The sequence below is a fragment of the Rhea americana genome, unplaced genomic scaffold (genome assembly GCF_003343005.1).
Source record: "Rhea americana isolate MKP2758 unplaced genomic scaffold, rheAme1 scaffold_296, whole genome shotgun sequence".
NCBI classification, from domain to species: domain Eukaryota; kingdom Metazoa; phylum Chordata; class Aves; order Rheiformes; family Rheidae; genus Rhea; species Rhea americana.
In genome coordinates this window covers 86,944-110,540 of record NW_028186419.1, presented here as the reverse complement: position 1 = coordinate 110,540, position 23,597 = coordinate 86,944, and the positions used below count along the sequence as shown (strand labels likewise).

At 37.7% G+C, this 23,597-nt stretch overlaps 1 protein-coding gene across 6 annotated transcripts in view; it reads left to right on the top strand.

The window, feature by feature from the left end:
* FAM13C (family with sequence similarity 13 member C) overlaps positions 1-23,597 on the top strand; it is a 126,375-nt gene that overhangs the window by 18,995 nt on the left and 83,783 nt on the right. For all 6 annotated transcript variants that reach the window (XM_085309335.1, XM_085309341.1, XM_085309336.1 and 3 more), the window contains exon 5: positions 14,130-14,176. In XM_085309335.1, coding sequence (XP_085165461.1) covers positions 14,130-14,176 — 47 coding nt within the window. The remainder of the gene's footprint in view (positions 1-14,129; positions 14,177-23,597) is intronic.

Sequence of the window (23,597 nt, the reverse complement as noted above, 5' to 3'; positions counted from 1 at the left end):
TTGGTTTTGCCTTTAAAAACAAAAGGGATCTTTAGCATTGTTTGCAAGCATCATCTTGTCCAGTATTTGTATATTCATATTTTCATTTCTGGACTGTGTTCACGATTTTTTATCTTCCCAAATGTACTCTTCAGTCACAGTTCAAAAAGCAACCCCTCTTTAAGCTTGCAACCATGTTTCCTTCGGCATCTGATATTAGAAAGAAAAAAGCATGTCCATTTGGGAGCTTATTACAGGAAAGAAATTGAACAAAGCCCACCCAAGCTTTTTGCATAAGCTCTAGGGGAAAAACAATGCAAAACCCAGTGTTACTACTGGGATATATGTTCTCCCTTTTCAGATTCAGAGAAGGATTGGAAAAAAAAAGAAAAAAGAAAGGCATTTGCTTTCAAATCTTACTAATATGAATTGAGAGTAAGCCCATTTCAGTCAGTGAAATTATATTGATCTTGATAGGAAGCTGGACTCATGACTAACAAGCTGACAGTCTCCAAGGTAGACAAAAATCATATCCTGTGAATCTTTGTTTCATAGTATACGTTGCAGTGAGAAACCAAAAGAATCATCATCTCGTAGGCCACGGTTGAGGTGTTACTGACCTAATGGAGGACGTAAACTTCCCGGGAAGGGTGTGACTGGGGCTGGAGACATTATTAGCAAGTGCTATAGAAGAAAGAACCAGGGTGTGAGGAGAAAGCTAATGGAATACAAGATAAACTTTCCTGTAAATGGTTTAACTAAGATGTAGCTAAGTAATGCAGATTCTTGCAGAGATAATGCTTTTCCCCTCGTAGCTGGAGTGGAAAGGGAGAAAAAAAGAGGCTAGTGCAGCCTCATCTGAATTTGAATATGTTGCTTCCTGATCCAGGTGACTCCACTCGCTTGGTGTTCGYGCTAAGGCGGGTTGCCCCTGGGTCTGGCGTGGTGTGTTAGCTCAGGCTGTGAGTCCAGGAACAGTTGTGTATCTGGACTTTCCCATCATGCATCCTTCCCATTTCACCACTGGAAGGAGAGTTGACTCTAGATACTTCTGTCTAATGAGTTCTATGGAAAGACTGTTGATGCTTTGGATCAGCCYGGGAAGTTTGTGCTAGGATTAACTTGGAATATGTGTCTTATACTCACTGATGAGTATGAGCTATTTTTCTTGCGTTTTTCTGACATTCATAGTTATGCAGGGATCCCARTGCTGTGCAAAGGTGCTAGAGCTAGCTCAGCAATTTGGATAGAGTAGATTAGATTGGACTATTTTGCTAATGTAACTGCTTCTAGTACCTGAGGTAGTGTGGTCATACCCACTGTTCAACAAGGTATAGAAGTTAGGGGAAGAATGTGTTTTTTCCTGGATACATGTTCCTGAATATCTTTTGCATTTATTGTTTGTTTTTAAACGATCAGGTAAAACAGCTTGTGAGCAACTGACTGCAGCAGAGMAGTGGTCAAGGTATCTCTTACACGTACACTTTTTTTTATATCTATAAGGTGCACAGGAATTTAAAAGGGGGAYCACAGTCTTGGCTGAACCTTTGAATAAAACCTCTTAAGTGTCAGGAACAATATTGGATGAAGTTTCTCCGATATTGTCTGTCTTACTGAAGATAAAGAATTTTAAAAAATGGACTGAGATGCTTACAAAAATTAAAAAAATATTTTTGTATCTTGCCCTTATCGTTCTCAAGACTGAAAACCTGGTGTGAAGCATAATCCAGAAAATTGCGTCAAGAGGATTTGTTCATAAGTATACAGTGCGTTGGCATCAGCAAACTCTTATTATGGCTGTCATGTTATGTATCTTAGAGTCTTACTCTAATCTTCCGGCAGCATTCAAGTTTTGTGTTTGCCATTTATATTCAATTAATTAGAGAAGTTTGTATGATTCTGCTGATTGTGAAATTATCAGAATTTTTAATAGAATGCTTGTAAAGATTATTTTTTATCCAAATTAATAACAAATATAACATCTGACTGCATTTCTATATTGTTTAAATGGAAAATACGTTACCTTTGGAAGCAGAGAAAATGGTAAATGAGAGCTATATTTATGTACTTATCTTTCCTTTAAGTTAATCTCCCGTTACTAGTCTTGAGCCTTTTAGGTTGCTATAGAAACTGCCATAGCCTCCAACTGTGCTTCTTCCAAGACTTAATTGCATTCTGAGTTTCATACACTCTCTATTAACTGCAGCCCTGGCAGACACAAGCACACTGCAGAATGAGTTGAATTAATGGTTCAATATGATATATGCAATTTTTTTAATATTATGTTTCCATATCCCATTTCAAATTTTCCTTTACCAGCTGATAAAGCTCTTCTCTAAAACACAGTGATACCACAGACAAGGATTCTCTTCGTTTGCTGCCACTATACTTGATACTTTCCAGCCTTCCATACTATCAGAGTAGCTGCAAAAATTGTTAGACTTAAGGATTTTTTTTTCCTTAAAGAGGTCAAATTATTCATGAAATATCATAGCTTCACTGAAGTCTTCCTGAGACTTCTCCTTCACCTCTACCATTTTGAGACAATTGTGGAGGCCCTTCAATAGCTCTGGTAAGCTTTTGCTGACTTGGTACTCTTTATTGCACAATTTTTTGCTTGCTCAGTGTGGGTTAAAGTTAGGCAGTTTTCATCCAGGCCTGTTTTTCAGGTGAGAAATACTAATTTATCAAAGTTGAAACTGATCATGGCTATGTGCATCATTCAGTATGTTTTGGGGAAGTATTTATTATACCCATGATGGGAAATCTCATCAAAGCCAGACTGAAATTCTCTCTCACTCAACTGGCACARCTAAATCTGAGATTTGTTTTCCTACTTAGTTTTTAGCATAATGATACTGTCAGCACAAATACACTGTTCTTATTGATGCTGTTCTACATTCAGTGGGGATGGACTAKATCTTAGCTGGTTAACACCACCTTCCACTGAATTACGGGCTTTAAAATTAGAATTTTATAATAATGAAAGCAATTCCAGTCCAGGACTGTTCTTACCCAAAAGGAGGGAAGGAAATGCATCACAATAGGAGGAAGATAGCAAGCAGAATATATGATTTTCATTTCCTGTTAAATCATCTATAATGTCTCTGCTTTGCTTGTGCTTAATGGGGAAAAGGAGGGATATCCTCTTTGCTATGTTGCTCTAAGACCTGGGATGTTTCCATACTTTGGGACGGTGCCGCCCCAGAGATCTATTTCTACTCTTGTTAGAGGCAAACTGGTGAGGTGACAAAGTCAGACTGATGCTGAGAACAGGGCAAAGCACAAATTTCACCAAGTTGTCACTTAAATGTTCAAACCTATTAAGTCATACTTTTAGGTACTGAACATTTGTAGATAGCTTTGCCATTCTGAATATGTGCTGTGTTGATTGAGTTACGTATCAATGCTCACTTATAAAAATATTTTTGTAATTTAGGCCTTTCTGACCTTGGCCTCGTTGCAGTGTTTTTGAGTGTATTTGTTTGGAAATTTTTGTTCTTTTTGAACTCCTTCAACAAGAGAGTTCATTTGAGAAAGGAAGAAATTATGACAGTGTTGTTGGAATTTATCTGAAAGGGTGTAGACAGTTTTGCAGCACTCCTTCTCACTTTTTTCCTCATACACTTTTTCATTAGCTGCCTATTTTGCACCTCTTGCCACAAGGCAGTGAGCTTCCTGTCCAAGAAATTAAATTTCATCCACAACATTTCATCTTTTCTTCTTAGCTGTTGTGTGAGCTTGCATGTTAGGCAGAGCTGGATTTCTCTGCCAGTGCTGTGGCTCAAGTTTCAGCATGTTACATTTCTTGGATCACCCTATAGAACATCAGCATACATTCTGAAAGTGTGTGTGATGGAGACCTTCCTCAGCCCTTTCAAAAACGCTTAATTTGGGATGGGTTTCATTTGGATTTCAGTGTAAAATAAGCATTGTTTGTTGGCTCATGTCATTCTTGAAAAGCCATATAGGTGCCATGTCTCCAAGTTGTCTGTCTGCATAAGCTATTTTCCAGGCAGTGACAGCACTTCGTTTACAGGAAGCACTGCTTATGATATTTCTGTAGGCATTAAGAATAAAGACCTTGCCTATCATCTGGACAGCAGAATGTGTGTGTGTGTGTGTGTGTGTGTGTGTGTGTGTGTGTGTGTGTGTGTGTGGAGGGCTTGACACTGGTTAAATATGATTGCTGAGAATTTTAGTAAAGAGAAAAGACTCATTGCAAGTCTTAAATGTGCCAATAACAGGTTGTTCTACTCAGCTGTAGACTGTATTGCAATGGTTTTTGTCATAAGTCATAATTTTTTGTTACTTCTCCAGTTCACTGTATTTTTAGGTTGTTCCTGCAGACAAATGGCACCTTGTAGGTAGCTAGGTGTTAATGGCATCTCTGGGGCCACAGGAATTCATGCAGTGATGGCTGGGAATGCAGCCCTTTGTCTCCATGATGGACTTATCATGGTCCTTTGCATCTCCTGCCTTGCCAAAACCTGTCCTCAGGTACCTTCTGTTTATCCTTCTTCTCCTGCCCCTCCTGTCTGAGAAAACTGACTCACAACCGGCTCTTGTACAGTACCCGGAGGCGGGTGAAAAAACAGAGATGTTTCTCCTTTTACAGCTCTTGTACTAGTCCCTTTTGTTTGTCAGACCAGCTGTACTGCTACTTGGGAGATGTTTGTGTTGGAAGCCCTGCTGTTTCTGGGAGCAGGGAAGATAAACCATACAAGCTGCTGGCAGACATCAGGGAGAGGGATTTGAGCCAAATTRCTTTAATGGACAGTGGAAAGATTAAACTTTGCAATAGACTTTAAGCTTTGATTTCTCCTTCTTCCCTTGTTTCTCAACATAATCAAAGAAAGGGAGAAGGGAAACTTGCCCACAAAGAGGATTCTGGATGAGCAGGGGAACTGTGAGATGGTTCATACAGATCTCGGAGAAATAACCTCACGGAAATAAGGAARCACACAGTGTGGTGGACAGGTAGGGATGGACCATTCAGCAGATTGATCTTGAATTCGGTCTTGCTGTTTTGGTTCTCCAGCGCACACTGAACAAGGTGAAAGAGAGCACTACGAAAATGTAGGTGGAATGTAGGCACTACTAGGCAAAATTTTCAAAATTTGTGAAATAGGGGCCTAGTTATTACTTTTAATGTGATTTCTATCCCCTCCTCCTTGTACACTCAAAATCCATCCTCGGTGTAATTTCTACTTTCTGATCTTAACCCTAMTCACTGCAGTTGCCACTTAGCAGAGGAGTTTCACCTATGTATTAACTACAGGAGTCGATTTTGAATATCCTTGCATGGGATGCAATGGAAATGAGCAWGGACTCTATTAATATCCATTCTTACGTAAACAGAATCCATTTTCTTTAATTCTTCAGCTAACGAAACACTGTGGGAACARGGGAGTCCAAAGCTTGGGAATTACTCTACAAGGAAGACTCTCAGTGTTTCTTGGCAAAAGCTGCTTTATACACTAGGCTTACTTGGTAAGAGCCAACAGTAACAAGGTTTTATTCTGGACAGGAGTTCAAATAAATAGACACTGAATGTTTCTGCCTGTCTTTGAACTTTGCACACACAAATCCCAAAGATTATTTCAAAGAAGGCTTAATTTTGTCTTATTAGAGACAGATACTCAATTGTGGGGGGTCTAATGAAAGAAAAGAGGARTTGGAGTCCCAGATGAAAAATCTCTCATTTCTTTATTTACTTCCAAGGATGGAAATATATTCTGAATTCTGTGCTGCCAATTTGCTTAACATAAAAAGGCAAAACCAAAAGGCAGAAGGTGACTGAGGTGACTTACTCTGCAATAATTGGATTTCTGTCATCTGTTGCTATTAAATTTTTATTAAAGTTGCTGTAGGAGCAGCTGAGTTGTGTCATAAATAGYGCTACAAGTCAGATATCATATACACAATGTTTCTCGGGTTGTTGAAGACTGCAATGGATTCATTAAGTGGCATTAGATTTACTATTATTGCAACTTCTATGGTGTCCTTTAAAAATTTTTTTATATGCTTGTATTGAGTATGCATGTTAGATGAGAACTTGGATGTCTCCAGTATTGCATAATGTGTATGTGAGGCCTCACCCTCATACATCCATCTATACAGTACTTCAAGGCAAAGAAAGCAGAGGATGGTGAACTTGTTCAGTACATTAAAAAGTGTATGTGTGATTTCCTGTTAGAAAGAAACACTTTAGTGTTTGTTGTCTGGCTTCAGTATACAGGATCTTTTTTTTATTATTATTATTTTTCTTTTACATCAATAATGTGCATTTTCAGACTTCATTACCAGCATCTATAGAAGTGTGTGGCAGTATTCTGTGCCCTGATGTGCATTGCTGAAGGAAAGTGGGGAACTCTCTTCCCTAGTGGCTGCTTAGCTGGGCTGAACACTGATAGCTCGGTGAATGTGATACTGGTACCTTGGTGTTCCTGACTGTCAAAATAAAACCAATATAGATGCTGCTTGGTGCTGTTGCTTTGACTCAGGACATGCTACTTACAAAGACCTCTGCAGTTTCTTAGGACTGCCTCAGGCTGAATATTATTTCAGTATAAAGATAACATAATTAGAGATAAATATAGGGAGAAGATGAATGGTCATGTTTATTCTTGGATTGTTGTTGGGGTTTTTTTGCTAGACAATACGATCTAGTTAAGAATGACTTCAGAACGTAATCTCACATACTAAAAAGCTGCTGCAGATCTGACAGGAATTAATGTGCAAGAAGGTAGGACTCTGCCTTAGATCTGTTTCTCCTGTGTGTGTTATTCTTCTTCTCCCTTCATGAAATCCTATCTTCGCCCTACTATGCTTTTGGATTTTAATAAAAAGCTGAACTGTGTTTCAAACTCAAGGGAAAAATGTGACCCAATGTATCTTTGCAGTCTGCATGAAGCAGGAGCCTGTTTCTCTTGGCTTGTGCTTTTTAATTGCCAATATATTGTTGTTATAAGCAGAAATACTAATAGAAAACCAAGTAATCACTAGTTAATGCATTGACCTGCACAATTAGTTTTCGAATAAATCTGGATAGCTACTAGAGCCTTTATATTGAGCACACATTGCAACAATGGATGTGTAACAAGGTGATCTGTTAAGACCTATATACAAGTGCAACAATGAAAGAGATATCAATCTTCATAAATGCAGTGCAAAACTAAGGGAAATCTGTACCATATGTGCAGCATTAGTGACAAAAATGAGCCATTCCTAAGTCCAGAAATAAARCTATAACTCTACATATGAAGAGGTTTTCCTAGATCCAAACATAATGAAATACATACCGTATTTTGTTAGCTGCTCAGAATTGTATCTGGCCACCTGAAGAACATTTCTGTGGTGTTTGAAAAGAGTATAGAATTTTGAAAGGAGACAAAAAAAGAAGAAAAAGTATAAATAATAAAACAACTCAAAAGCAATTATCTTTAATTAAGAAAATAGTTAAATGAAGAAACAGTTTTGATTCTGTTTCCAAGGAATGTATACTATGTAAGGAAATAGAAGGTAATTATTCTAAGAACATCTGTGGTAAAATCATTAATTATAATCATTCATATAAAACTTAATTAAAAGCACATCTTTAATGCAGCAGTATGGTTTTCCCTACGTGCTGCCATGTGGGACTGACTGTCTTCTGCCCTCTCTGTTGTTTAAATTAAATAGCAACAAATAGCTAAGAATGTAGTTCTAGTTTTCTCTTATCTGCCTTACAAGCGTATGAGTTCCAAAAGGAAGGTATTCAGAAGGAGGTAGTCTGCACTTGTTAGAGCAAAAGAATGAGTCTCATTCTTCAATRCTATTGAAACAAGTTGCAAAAGTAACTGAAAGATTTGAATTTTGTCTATTGGAAACTGAGTTTGGCCATGCGCCATTTTTGCTCCCATTTTCCTCCGCCAAGTAACTSAAGTGTACTGGGGAGTATTAGTATCCCCATTGATGGTTGATACGGCAAGATGACTTGCTCTGTAAGACCTTCTGGTCTAGCRCTGTGCTGAGAACAGCTACCAGATTGCCCAGGCTCTGCAGGGTGTGATGCTTGACAGTGGGCATAACGTGAGGAAATAGGAGGTAGGGAGGGAAATGTAAATGCAACTCTGCAGCTGACATCTAGTGATGGAAGGTGGCATTCAGAATGGCCAGTGGGTTAAAACAGCTTCTCTTTAAAGAAGTAACTTTTCTAGCATTGCCTACCTGGGAAGAAGGTGCTGACAGGCTCCTGTGCCTTTTTGGTAATTAAGTGTGGCATATGAAGGAGAGGAAAGAGTAATTTTCTTGGATTTCTTTTTTTCTAGAAGTAGCTTAAGGATTTCTTGAAGGCAGAAAAGTTGGCAGATTTTGCAAGCCACAGAGGCCCTCTCATAGATCTTGCAAAATTTACAGGGTTGGAGCATGCTCTCATCCCAGATTGCTTTTCTGCATGTGACATTGACTTCCAAATACTGCATGATTTTTAAAGGCAAGACATTTGTTTCCAAAGCATTTCTGTCATTCCTAAACCAGAACATGTTAGGTTATTGCTCACAGACTCTGCTAACAGACAGAATGTTTCACGTAGCAGCAAGCTTCCCAAATCAAAGTTGGGGATATGGTGTTAAAAGCAAACCAACCCCCACACTACTACAGTTACACATATTTCTGGTACACAAAACCAGACTGACCATGAAGTGTGTCCTCTCTCTCTCTTCCTTGCCCCCAAAAAGTCAGTTATGTTCTGCTACAGGCACAATAAGACAAATCAATTCTGAAGTTTATAGGTGAGCTATTACAAAGAACTTCTGAAAAGAGACTAAAAGGGAAGTGTTTGAACTCCTGTGTCTTCAGCGTATTTGTCTGGCTTGCTTGCAGTGTGCCAAAATAATTGTGCCCTGTGAGGAGATGTGTCACTTGAAATTTGAGGTAGGTAGTAAGCTGACTTCGAGGCCAGCTTGAACAATAACTGAAGAGGACAAACACTTCTTGAGTTGTTTGAAATTCGTTTTTAAGCTGTTGTGCAGCAGGCATTTGGAAGCTTCTCATCAGAAGACTATGATGAGCTAGAGGTGCTATGATTATACAATCTATGAATCCTACTGGGGGAAAAATCTCCTCAAAAATGCTTTTTGAGCACTACAATGAAGTGACATTGTAGTATATCATATTGCAGATCTGAAAGTGTGTGCAGGGGGAAGGAGAGCAGGACCAAATAGGAATGTAACATATAACTAAACTGAGGTTTTGATACATATTGAACAGAGCAAGAACAACTTGGAAACTTTACTATATCCACGTTTAATCGGAGTGATTATAAAACCTGTTTAGGAGTCTAGTGCGTTATCATTGTGTTCATACACAGCAGTGAAGAGATGCTGAATTCACAGTTGCGTTATTTTCAAGTTTTACTGGATAACAAAATGAGCAATGCCTTTTTTTTTTTCTTTAACCGACTGAGTGGAGTTCTTCAAGTTAAAAACAACTCTTACTGTTAAATGAATGACATTTTTAAAACTTTGGGGTGTACGGGTTTTTTCCACAAACCTTTTACCTACTTAAAAATAACATGTCATTAAATTGACTCAAAAATCTGAGTTAAGCTCAGGCAATAGCAAATTGACATAATGTTATAATACCAGAAAAACTTTATCTGTTCTAACCTCAGAATAAGAGAAAAAAACTAAAATCTAAAATGCAGGAAACTAAAATCTCTGCCACTACTGATTTCTATTATTCAGCATGTAAGATCCATTGATAAATTGAGATTAGATCTAGAGACTTAACCAATTGTGGCACTGAATGCTAAACATCTTCCATATCAAGAGATATTWGTACTAATGTGTTTCAAGTTTTATTTTTGTAAAATTCTAATTTTCAAAGTTAATTATATATTTCAAGGTAAAATCATTGACATGTCAGGTCAAAATGTCTGTTAAAATGTCTATTCTGTTAAAAATATGAAATCTCTGTAGCAAACAGGCGTATAGCAAACAGCACTCTAATGTTGCACCCTGTTCAAAATGTAGACAGAGCACTGCAATTGAGTAAAATAGGTAATTACAACTGTAAGATACACCTCTYTTTTTTTAAATACAAAAATAATTTGATGCAAAAAGACTTGATGGTGAAGCAGGGATCATTACCATGCTGATTTACTTAGGGCATTCTTGAGGCTATATAAACTCAGACTGTTAAATGACTAATAAACATAATAATGAAATAGTTTTGAAATAGAGTACTGAACACTACAACGTTACTAGGCATTACAGTATAATTGCAATAAAAGGAGAGGAACCTGAAGTTTATAGTGATTATTGTCAATTATATGTACAGAGAAGGTGCATATAAAAATGTATACAAATATATACATAGTTGAGGTTTGTTTTGATTTTGAACATAAATTCCAGCTCCTTGTGCCTGGAGGTATCAAGGTAGCTGGAGAGTAGCTGAACCAAGCAATGCCAGGCATTAACTCAGGGCTTACAGTACCTATAGGATGTCCATTAGGTTTTTTCCTTGTAACAGGTCTTCTCTAAAAAATGTGTGTTTTAATAGATTATCACATGTATTCGCCCACAGCAGCTTATTCCACTATTCTGAGATGCTGAAGTTGTCAGTACACACAACCCTTTTTTGAGTCTTTAAGTAATATCTTCTCCTGCAGCTGTTCTCTTATGGTTGCTGTCTTTCAGTAGGAAGCTGAAAAGGACTATTTTCATAACAAAGTTTAATGGAACAAATCGAGGTGGTGTATTCAAAACACAGTGGGTAAGGCAATGGGTTATAAACACATGCGTCTTTGGAAAGTTCTGCCTTAACCTTAAATACTCCTTTCCCTGGGTTAGATGAGTTTGAGGCTATCCACTAGACTTTTTGCATTTTTAGATTCTGAAGAAATATTTCCTCAATGGCACTGTTCAAAAGAGTAGTGTATTCTGTGCTGGCTTTGTACAGCGCCATCAGAAGAGGGAGAGATAATTCTTCAGGCAAACATAATACAAGCTTTCACGTGGGACCAGTGGTGGGAGATGTGCGGGACTGCAGGAGAGAGAGCAGACTCCCCTCACCCTCTGCAAAAATAAAGCTCTGACGCCTTTCAATATTCTTTGTTCGTGACGGGACAGAGCCTGGTGGAGTCATCAGTATATATATATATACATATATATGTATATATAAAAAAGCTTCAGGTGAAAATATTCCCTTTAGTACTTAGTTTCTAACTGGCATTTTCAAGACAGTTTGGAAACTTCACTTGTTTTTTAGATCTGGAGGTTATAGAAAGAGTAGAAGGTTTATTATATATTGCCTCAGTGTACTGATTGAAATTAACCYTTTGCATTGCAGTCTCTTACATAAAATAGGCTAATGTATTGTTTAACAAGTGGATTCTCTTAGGCTTTTTTTACACTCAATTCAAATAACAACTTGATCAAGTGCAACAGCTTTGTGAACCATCCCCCAGTGGTTTAGCTGTTTGTGGAAGAGGTCCAAAAATCCAGAGCCAAAGTCTAATTTTGCAGTGGAAATGAAAAAAAAAAATCAGAATGTTTGTGTGTCTTTGTGATGCAGAATATTTTATTTTTCAGACCCGTTCTCCATTTTTGTTGGCTTCAGTCTCCCTTGGTTTCAAGTGATACATTTTAAATTTGTTGAAAGAATTGTTAATTAGCGCAATTTCTTATGCTAACTGCTAACTGCAGAGATCCCTAGAGAAATCCTTGCTCTTATTCAGAAACTCATGTGCAGATAAGAAATAATTAGGCATGCTAAAGGTGTTGTGATACAAACAATGAAGTTGTGTGTGCTAGCTCAACTTGTTTATAGTCTGTTCCGTTCCTATGGAGAGTTTATTTTCTCTGYTGGTAGTGTCTAGTTCAGGCAGAAAATGCTTAGTGCCCCTTTATTGAAAAAGGTCCAGAGAAGAGCGTGGAATAATTAAAAGCTGGTTGTTATAGAGAGAGTTTGGACAAGAATTATGCAGACTTTGACCTACAGGAACTGTAGTCAACACAGAGAAAGGCATGGATGTGATCCCCAAGCGATTGACAAAATATTGGATCAAGGTCAGAGTAAAATASGAGAGCTTCATTAGGAGGAATGAAAACCACCCCCCACTGGAGTATGAGCAGATGGTTATGGTGTGCTCTTGGGCGAAACAAAAAAAGACTTGGACCCAGCCTTCCCTTTCTGGGTGAGTGCTGTAGCCACGGAGCTGGAGCAACCGAGCGTTTCAAGACCAGCAAATAGTTCAGGTTGGAAGGGTCCTCAGGAGGTCTCTAGCCCAACCTCCTGCCCCCAGCACTTCCCCTCGGTGCCCTAGCGTGTCTGCAGTGTGCAAAAAGGTATACTGGCTGGTAAATCTAGCACGCTGTGGTGCTGAAAAATGAGAATTAGTACGTTGGGGATCAGAATTTTCAGTTTAACTCTAAATTCCCTTAACTGTAAATAAGGAGTCGTAGTTTTAAGACTTAGATGCATGTGATAGGGATGAAGAGTAAAGGCAGAAAGGGCATGCTGTGGTAGGCTTTCCTTTCAGCCCAGAGCTAAGCCTGGGGTTCCCAGCTGGCTTTCTCACAAAGTAAACCATTGATTCAAGCTGTTAGGCTCCTCATCTTCCTTTTCACCTGAGCATTATTAGTATTAGTTATGTAAATGAATGGAAATTGTGTAGTGCAGTGCTGTGCATCAAATTTCTCTTGGCAGGCACTGCATGCTCCAGTGGTTGGGTGGTATGTGAAAGACTTGGGCCTTGCTTTATTTAGCAAGGCAACCTACTTAGCAAGCATTTAGCGTATTTAAGTTCTTAAAGTTAAGCACATGCTTAAGTGTTTTACTGACTTGATGCCTAAATCAGAGGTTTTCCATTTTTATGATAATTAATTTGAGGTTGCTTAAGGTCTGGGTTAATAAAAAGTTACTTGATCTCTTTTTGTGCCTGGCAAGTTCTTCCTGGGTAGCTCTGATTAGCTGTGTAGTGCCTGTTTCACTACTATGAGATAACTACATGACAGATGTAATTACAGCAGCACTTTTATGTCTGTACTGCAAAATGATGAATGTTTGTGATGTCCTCATTTTCCAGATTAGGTTATGACACTCAGGCAGGAAAAATCACAGGGGATGAAAGGATACAAAGTGAAAAAGTTTGCAAAGCAAGACAGTTTCCCGGTTTCTAATTACACCTTTAACTGTATGGGGTCCAGATAACACGAAATCTAATCAGAACTGTATCTTCTCATAAAATAAATTAAAGTAGTAAAGCTGAAATCGTTCAAAACTGAATCGCAGTTCTGTCTTAAATAGCAGAAGTGCCATTTAAGCATTCTTAAAATCCCTCCTTCTTGGCTACTATTTCTTACAGATGCTTCCCATATTCAACTAGGAGCTCTTACTATTTTGAATTTATATCTTCTGTTTGCCCCAAGGGTTACTAATCGTCATAGCTTTTACATTGTTAAAAATTCCAGGGAACTTTGAACAGGAGAGATTTAATGTGTGTTGTAGATTGATGTGAAAAGATGCAGATTCAACCTCTCCCAGAGAGTGGAGGTAATTGGACACAGGCTTCAGCAGCATCAGAAAGTTTGGGCTTGGGCAAAATATTCTTCTGTATCCAAGTTGAGGTCCCCCTATTGATTTGGATTTATTACCATTGTGTAATACCAAAAAGTTAAAAACAAGAAAGACCAAAACCTTYTACCACCTGTTCAAGCAGGATTACTTTTTCTATTGTATTTTTCAAATAAGATGCTATATACATTTACCCTTTCTGGTCTATAGAGTTTTGTTTAGTATACTTTTCCTTTATTTCTGTTCTTACCRAGTTAATGTACTCCTTTCTCATATGTAGAAAGAGGCCATTAATTTAGTAGTCTTTAAAACATATCATTTCAGCATTTTAAGTGTGACAGCTTTTTCAGCTGTTTCTGTTAGAAGTGTATTAATTAATTTTCTGTTCCCTCAGATGGGCTGTGAGCTAAGCAAATGATAGGATGCAGTCTCAAGCATGACAAGAAAATTAGAAACATTTAAATGAACAAGTATTTATGAAATAATTTATCCTCCTGAGAATAGACAAGAACAGCATAACTGAACATTGGACCAAACTGGTCTTGAATTGCAACCCAATCTTCTATATTTTCTTTCTTTTCTCTGTACAGAAAGATAACACAGAAGATGATAAAAGAAACAGACGCATGTTATTAAGGTAGGATGAAAGCACCTGATATTTAAGTATTGCTTGGAAACTTTCATTATCACATAGCAATATGTATAATGTACTACAATGTAATGATTGTTAGTTTGTTGAGGGAATAGCCTAAAAAGCGAAACTTCTCAGAGTCTTACTGCTAATGTGTATCAGTTACAGACAGATAAATAGAGACCCAACAGACTAATGTCTCATGCTGACCTCAAACAGATGTTTTATTCCTGATAYTATTTATTCTATGTGTAGATATATTCATCTGTTTTTTTCACTCTGTTTATAGATATCTATGTCATGGGTCACCCGTTGGTGTTTYGTAAACTGCAAGGATGAAATGTCTAGTTTCAGGTAGTGTTTCTTGGGTTTGCACCTGTAAATTCTTAGTGCTGGCTGGCATTGCAGCATCACATCAACAGGCTAGGTTACAGTCAGAGTAAATGTACTGTAAATTATTGTGTATGCTCACTCTAGAGAGGGTGAGAAAGGTAGCTGTCAAGTCATCACCTTGAAAGCTTCCTGTCAGAGAGGGCTAGGGTGATGATGACTGTGCTTTATGCAGGTGGTTAAATTTAGTGAAGAGAGAAAAATTGAAGTGCACACAAAGCTGAAATTCCTTGCTGTCGTTCTATCAGACAGGTTTGGCTGTTACAAGACTTGTGTTTATGTAAGCAACAAGCATTATGTTATGTCCCAAGATCCAGATTTCCTTGCATCATTTCTCCGGTATTTGGCTTGGGGACTGTCTGACCACTGACCATAGYTTAGCCAAAAAAAATCTCTTAAGGGAATATTTTTGCCTCTAAGGCTTAAAAATACAGTAGTGTCTTACTCTGTTTGAATTTTGGAGCATAGATCCTTGGACTAACCTAGTAGTCACTGGAAAATCATGGTAYGTGTTTTGGTCTTTTATTTTTTGTGGGGGAGAAGTGAAGGTGGGGGGCTGTTTTGAGATTCCACTAAAGCATCTTAGTGGAGGCCAAGTTTATTATGCTCTACAGTGGAAAAGCAGAAGAAAAGATCTTATGGTTCAGAGGAATGTTAAGAATTTCCCAGATACTTTGGAATACCATACACTGCTAAAGTATCCCACTTAATATTCTGCTTGCTTTGCCAGAAATGCAGCACATTAATAAACCCCATTAGTTAGGAAATAGCTTTCTGAGTGAACCGGGAGAGATAATTGGAAGTTTTAGGCAAAACTGTTGAAGCAGAGACAAGCTGGCATCTCCCAAAAGCTAATCAAATACTAGTGGAGCAATAAGAAAGTATAATACATATTTGGRAAACAAAAGTCAAGGGAAAAGAGTTGAAAAGATACTACCTCTATTTGCTTGCAGATAATACCTCCTTGTGGTGAGCCTTTATCACCACAGAAATTACCAAGCACTATTGAAATAATCATCTCTTTGTGAAACGGTGTCTTCCAGAACCATACTGACTGTTCACATTTGGTGGAGGACTCATATGTAGTCCTAATTCATTTCTGGATCTGAGATATAATATAGAGTTCAGCAAATAAGAGGATTTCTGGACATTTTTTTCCTCCATTTTTGTTCCTAATGGAACAACTGGGATTTTTTTTTTTTTTTTTTTTTTTTTTTTTTTTTTTTNTTTTTTTTTTTTTTTTTTTTTTTTCTGATCATATTGAATTTAAAACATTCCCATTCAGGTTATGGAGCAGGCAGGTTTCAGTGTCTGCAATGAATGTTTTTATAAATAGTGGAACGTATCAATAAGGAGATAGGAAACATGCAGTTTCAAACCTACTGGAATTAGAGTATTCTTCTCAGAGATTTGAGATCAAATTCATTCAAACACAGGGGGAAGTTAAAGCCAAGTTTCCTACCTTAACGTTTTGCCAAAAATTTGGGTTTTTTAAAAAATGTTCTCATCCTCGAGTATTTTTTTTACTCTCTCTGYCATGATTTTTGCTCTTGCTAAATGAAATTTGTGCAGCAAGTTCAAACCTAATTTATGTGTGCTTGTGGACATCTAGATCCACTTATCTTAGAGAATCTAGTGTGAATCTGGCATTCTTTTATAACCAAGATGTGGTGAAGATYAGCAAAAGGCAATTTTTCAGGAAAAAAAAGCTTTAAATATGCCTGTCTTAGAAGCAGTGCTTTCTTATTTGTTTATTAGGTATCAACCAGTGGCCCAATTGCTGATACAAACTTCCTCAATTGTTTGTTTCTATTCAAACAAAATTAAGCAAATGCTATAGGTAAATGTTCACTTTGCAGACTCTTGTCCCAGCTGTTTGTTATTGCCACTCCATTGGACAGAAAACGCATAGCAATTTGCTTCTGGCAAAATAAGGTGGACTAACTGTAACCAGTGGTTTGAGATAGCATGGCTGATTCTTGTCTAAGCAGAATGTGGAGCACCCAGATGAAGTGATGTGATCTCCAGCCAGCAGGGGCACTACCTACATTGAACGGCATTTCTGGTTTTAAAAAATTATCTTGCGTTGCAAAATGGTCACTTCTGAATCCACCTGTCAGACGTGAAAATCTGACAGTCTGTCGCCTAAAAAGGTGTATACTGCACAAAGACAAATACTCATGAAATAAATATATAGAAGAGATAACTGTAGCATTAATTTCCTGTGGTGGGAATAGATATTCTSATTATGAAACCTGCTCTGGATACTGTGAAGCTTATTGCATCAGAGCTGAAGTGCTGGTATTTAGTTAGCATAAAATAAGCTTTCTGTTAAGTCTAATTAAAGTAATCAAACATACCATGAACACACAGTTAAGTGCTACTAAAAAGTTGATTTAGTTCAGTGTCCAATTTCTCAGTAAATACATCAGTAAAGAAGGACATTATCCAAGGATACATAACTGTGAAAGGGCAGTAAATCTATTTCAGCTTTCCTAAATTCATGGATAGCTCTGAACTGAGAACAGGGTTAATTATCATGCACCTGCCTTCATATCATTGGCATTAAATATGGGATTTGTTGATTAGTGTGCTTATGTGCTGTTGCTAGTTTCYTTTATGATATAAACATTCTCAGATAAAACTGGATGGTGTTTCCCTTTTTCAGGATTTGGGCTATACTGTCTTGTTCTGTATGAACTTGATAACTTCACTTTTATCGAATCCCTTTTATCATGGGAAAGTAAAGATGATTCACACTTTTGATTAACGCACTACTAATTTCTGTTACTCTAATTTTGTGTAGAAGGAGTTTTCTTTCATTTATGTGGTTTAATATTGTACCCTTTCAAAGTAAAGCAGTGTGCTTCCATAAGATACTATTAACTGATTTTCTGTTTTGTTTCAGAGTGGCTTAACATGATTGCATGTGCAAATCTGTCAGCTAGGAGATGTGATTTGCAAAAGTGTGTTTGAYGGATGTCTATCAGTATGCATAGCAAGGCAATACCAACCTCTTTAAATTAAGTTTGGTATTAAGGGCAAATAAAACTGTCTTTCTCGGGGTCAGACTACTAGCATTTATGGGATTCTAGAAATGTTGCTTGGTATTTATCATTTAGGAATAATTAAGTATGGCAGATTCATCTTGCTAAACTTTGTGTGTTGCTACTACTTTTCATGTAAGAGCTAATTGTTGTATCTAATTAGATTTAGCAGCTCTGTTGCCTAAGTATAAGGACAGCTAAAGGAATACCCAGTGGCAGTGAGCTCTGCACTATAACCAGGGTAGTATCACTAGTCTGAATGTACATGATGCCAAATATAGCCAAACATAGTAGGCATAAATATTATAATGGCCTAATGATATTTGTGGAAGACTTTCATCCTGCCTAACTCCATTATACATTTCCATGCCAGTATAACCCTCCAGTCTTCTTTGACAAAGATGCGTGGAGAAAAGAGCCAAAAAGTTTAGAGTATAAAATACTAGCAATATACAACTGATAAACAGAAATGCTCAGTTACTGTTGTACATGATTACCTTGCCTTACCTATCAAGTTTTGTCAGACGTTGTCTAGAAATTATAAAACTAGCAAGTCGATAGTGAAAAGTTTGAAATCAATGAAATGTGTCTTGAAGGAAGGGATCACAAGGTTGATGTTTAATTTCCTTCTGTCTCCCTCCAAATGTGATCTTCATAAAATATGCAAATGAAGTAGCAAAATTGGTAGGAAAAGGCAAATGTGTAGTAATACGTTCTAGAGTAATTTTTTCTGATCTGATCTTAAATTTATTTTTCTGGTCACAGTTTGTATTTTAACCTGTGATTTTTTGTTGTTGTTGTTGTCTTTGGGTCAGAAAAGTTGATGAGAATTTAGAAATCTGTGGCTATACAGTAGGCCTTAGGTACCAATGTCTTTTGCAATACACTGCAGTTATTTTTTGGGTGTTTTCCTTGTGCATGAAATACAGAAAATGGAAAAGTTGGTATTGATTCTTTCTTGATAGAGAAGTAAATGATAAAGAAGATAATCAACAAGTGCTGTTGACTTGGCCTTCTTCTCCCAAATACCCTTTTTACATCCTCTGGTTGAGCATCTTGAAAAGAATCCAGTTTTGTTTGTCTGCCCATATGTATACACACCATACATGCTTACTTCAGTATTAGCTGAAGTAATGCAAAATTCTCCATGGTGCTTTTTTCCTTTTGTTTTGAGAATACCCGTAGTTTGTTTTTAGATTTTATTCTGCTTGTTATGAATGAAACCAAAAAACACCTAGTTAAAKTAAAATTCATCCACATAGCCTTTTGTGCTAGTAGTTAACTAAATCAGCTTAAAATCACTCTGCTGTCATGTGTAGGTGCACACTTATTGCATGTCACTGTGTAACGTGATCTGCTCCCCCTGAATTCAGCTCCCTCGCACCTGTTTAGAAAGACCTGTTTCAGTTGCTGGTAGGGCTATACGCTGTATGTACCCCTTCCGTTGCAATAGTCGTGCTAATGCAGGAGAGGCAATTCTGGCKGTTTTGGGCCTTGTCTATGGGCACGCAGGGGCAGATCCAGACTAACTGGTTGCATGTGCATCATCTCTGATAACTCACTGTGAATGATTATAACCAATTAGGACCTGCTTTCCAGAGCTGGCTGGCCAGAATCAGCTCAGCTCTGCCCTACTTCTGCATGTGTATATCCACTTTTGAGTCCTATGTACTGATCTGGGGTATGCAGCAGTGAAGATTTCAAGTGGTTTTGATGAGGATGCAGTCATAAATTATGTAACTGAAATGCTTTGTGAGTATTTGTGCCAAATGCGCTTATTTTCAACTTTCACTGTTGGAAGAAAAAAAGGAAGGAATTTTTGAGTATTTTCCAAATGGAAATGAATAGTTTTCATCTAGTTTCTAGTAAAATTATCCAGAAACAACTGGCATATGTGCAAAATCTTTGGGAAGTTTTACTGGCAGTCATTATAAAATGCAGTTCAGTGGGTTCATTTTCAGCTTTGGGGGTTTGACAGTAGAACTCTGCAGAAGTTTTAGATTACCACATTTTAATGTGCAAATATAATTCTCCAAATTTCCCTCATTTCTCTTAAAGAGAAGTCATCAAAATTTGCTGACATTTCACTCTTTCTTCAGAGAGCATGGCAGCCCAAGGAAATAGCAGTTTTACAGAATTTATGTCAATGCAAAGTTTTACTCTAATTGCTGTCAAGTAGCTTATTTTCACAGCTGTAAAGCAGGTGTCTGTTTCTCAGTATAACTAGTGCTACAGTAAATTCAATGAGAGAGTACTAATATCCCTGAAAGCTGAAACAGCTTTGAGGATCGTGAGTCATATCAGCTGTGTGRGTGGAGCTGAAGAAACAGAATCACATAAACTATTTCCCCATTGATTTCTTAGGAAAATACAGTTTATTTAAATTAAGAGCTTTGGGTAGTGAGTGTAAAAAGAGAAGTCAGTCCAATTTACACTAGAGATTGTACTGAGCTAGCAAGACTGGGAATTCCTCCCAAGTGTGAGGTTAGACTTCCTTTACTTCTAACTTGCACAGTCTGTCTCTCATCTTAATGAGTCCCATTTCAAAGCTGATGTACACGGGCACCTTTCCTTCCTGTAGTGGGCTGCGTTTCTGGATCCAGCTGGTGGTGTATCTGGGCTGGGAACTGAGTATGATCACCTTGGACGGTAGAGGCTTTAATAGTATAAGCTGTGTGAAGCATTGCAGGGAACCATTTTGTGATACTGGAACAATAAGATATTTTTTCCTAATTTGAGATTGTTAGTGACTGTCTCTCATTTAAGTCTACTGTAACTGATTGTATTTCTATTCAGAAAAGTTTTATGATGGCATGTAACTTGCTAAGCCAAAGCTGCATTTGGTCTTGTTTTGCTGCACTTGAAAATTCTGCTTGTGGGTCTATAACAAAATAAAATTCTTTTCCAGAGAGACCGTAAGCCAGTTATGGCAACRAGAGGAAAAATACTGGAGACCTGAGTCAAGAAGCATGTTTCCAGATCAGAGCCCTTGTTRAAAAGAGCAAATTTCAAACATATGTTAAATATACTTTAAATTACAGACTTAGATTCCTATGTCTGTAATTTCAGATACATTTGAGACTTCRTTTCTTCTAAGTTTTTCTCTCTTCTGCTGTTGCTGCATCAAACAAAATCTGCCTGTGGTGTGAGAATTCTCAGCTAATTGGGCTTTCTAATTACTGTAAAATTTGTCAGTACTTTAAAGCATGTTGCTGTTGTGTGCTGTAGCGATAGTGTAATTAAAGCATATGCAAAATGTATAAATAGCCAACTCTTATTTGCATGTACTTTTAAGCACATGCTATCCGTAGACCAACTCTTGGTTTCAGTGGTAGTGACGTTTTGGTGTCAGCAGGCAGTACGAAGGCACCAGGGCGATGCAGTGAACCTCCTTCTCCAGCCACCACTGCTACATAGAGGGAAGTAATGAGTAAATTTCTCTTCACACAGGAAGAGTGCAGAAGGAAGCATCTCAGAGCTGATTCTCTTTCCTACTAGAACAAAGTTAAGGAGCCAAACTCTGTAATTAATTGAATTTATCCTTGCTTTCTATCCTAGTTTCAGTATTTTTCATAACCCAGACTTCATTGGAAAGATGTATGAAAAGATTTTTTCATAAAATGAGTGCTATCAGTACAGAACATTTTAGGGTTTGTTTTTAATTTTGTGGTCCAGCTCTGTGTGATCAGTTTATTTTGAGAAATAGTGAAGAGCTGTATTGCCCATTGACTTCATTACTGTCCAGCAGGTATATTTTTAAGAAGAGATGAGCCTGAAAAACAGCCGATTATGAATTTTATGAAATCCTTTCTCGCAAATGGCGCTTAAGAGCTGAGTTTTCTTTTAGTGTGGCTTTAATGCTCTTTGTGGCACAGCAGGACTGTCAAGAGAATTTGAAAATTAAGATACGAATGGTCATAAAAAACAGTATTAATGTTATTTTCCATGATTTTCCATGATGTAACTCTGGATCCAATCTTGCTTTATTATTGAGATGAGAAATTCAGCAGGTTGGGAAAGATTTTCCCTGATATTCCTTGATGCTTTTTTTGATACTACAAGTAATTTAGTAATTGAGAGTAGTGACACGAAAACTTGAAAACCCCTCTTAGCCCAGGAAGGCAGGCATGTTAGATAGTTGCTGCARCACACTGCAAAACACTTGCAGAGAGTATGGCCAGAAAAGACATTCCTGTTCATTTCTCTCTGATTGCCAAAGAAGGATGTGCAAAGGAGTCTAAGATTATTCCTCTCGTTCTTCTTCCCCTCAAAAAAGGCTTCTTATCCAGACCAGAGACTCCTCTATCTRACTTTTGCAGTCAGCTTCCTTCAGCACAAGAAGCAGCTCTGGCAGTCAGTATTCCTCAGGGAATGGCCCTCCCTCCCTTCTTCCTTCCTCTTCAACCCTCTCTTCTTTGAGCTCAGCTTCTGCAATTTTGCTATAGATTTTAAAAATATATCAGTCTATTCCTTCCTCTGTCAGGGCTCACCATTCCTTCTCAAGACAGAAATTTAGTRTAATCGTCTTGTAGTTAATTCTTCGTTCTCCAAGAGCTTGACTTTTTAGATTTGCTTTGTACTCTCTGTTTCACAACTGATTTTTCATTTTCAAATAGCTGCATCATTCTCTTGTCATGTTTGGCTGTGAGTCCTTAATCCAAAAATGTTCCTTGATAAAAACTTCTTGCGACCCGTATCTCTGCAAGGTGTTCTTTTTCTGATGATACGAAATGTTTTGGTGACACTTCATTGAGTGTTTTGCAAGTATTACAGCTGACCGGTAATGCTCAGTGTGGTTGTGAGTCTTTTCTTACATATGACCAATGTCATAAATTTATCAGTAATTTTATATCTAAATGCCATCTGACATCCGAGTTTCCCCTATGTTACTCAATTAAAGCTGATTATGATATAAAATTACACCAGCATAGACCTACAAATTAAGTCTTAGACGGCCTTTCCTGTATAAGGTTATTGGCAAAGGGAAAAAGATTTGCTTTTGTTTTTGAGATGCAGTTCTGTGCATTGTGTGGATCCTGTTGTGAATTAAGGTGTTTGTACTCTGTGGTCATTTCTTAAACCACGGGCTGCTATTGAGAAGAGAAGGTCTGACCCTGGCTTGTACTGTGTCTTTTAAGGGAAATCTCCTCTGTTGGTGAAAGGGGAAGAAAATATATTTTCCCGAYTTCTCTTTTTGAATCGGATTAGAGCTTTCCCCAAACATTTGGACGTGACTGGAAATCGAGTACGAGTTAACCCCTTGCTGTGTTTTAGGACCTATGACAGGTCTCAGCAATTTCCTACCAGTGTGTGCCCCCGCATGCCCGTGTGCCCGTGGCAGTGCTGCTGCACAGGCAGGGCAGCGTGGAAACCCTGATTCTGGTTTTGAAGCACTGGTTTGATTAAACCCCTTTACAMGCTGATGTGGAGTTTTGATTTTACCCCAGTGTATATGTTGGCCATTTTCTTTGTATCCGCTTAAAGGTAACTGATGCGTTTCTTTTGTAGACCGTGCGTGACACCTCAGTATTGAATGCTGCTTTTATGCTTTAGCCCAGGTGATATACTGACTCAGTAGTGGATTACTAACCTTGTTTTACTGTTGCTTTCTGAGGCAGCAGGCAGAATAACTGATCTGGTTGTTACATCTGGCTCAGCCAAGTATGTGCTTGGATGTGTAGATTATATAGGTCATATTCAATCTGCAGTTTAACAGATGGGATTGTTATTTTTTCAGTGGCTGTTTGTTATTTTCTCTGATATTGATGATTTTTGTATGGAATTCTGGCACTCCTTTACCACATAGTTTTCCAAAGTATTTTTCATTTTTATTCAGGGCTTTTCAAAGCCTTGGCATTTTCATGTCACATATGTTACATATAAAATTTTTCCAAATAATGTGGGGATATAGTGAAATTACACTTAAAGAGCTGTGACAAATTGTCTTCCATGTCCTATAGCTATGGCTTCAAAAAAAAAAAAAAAAATTT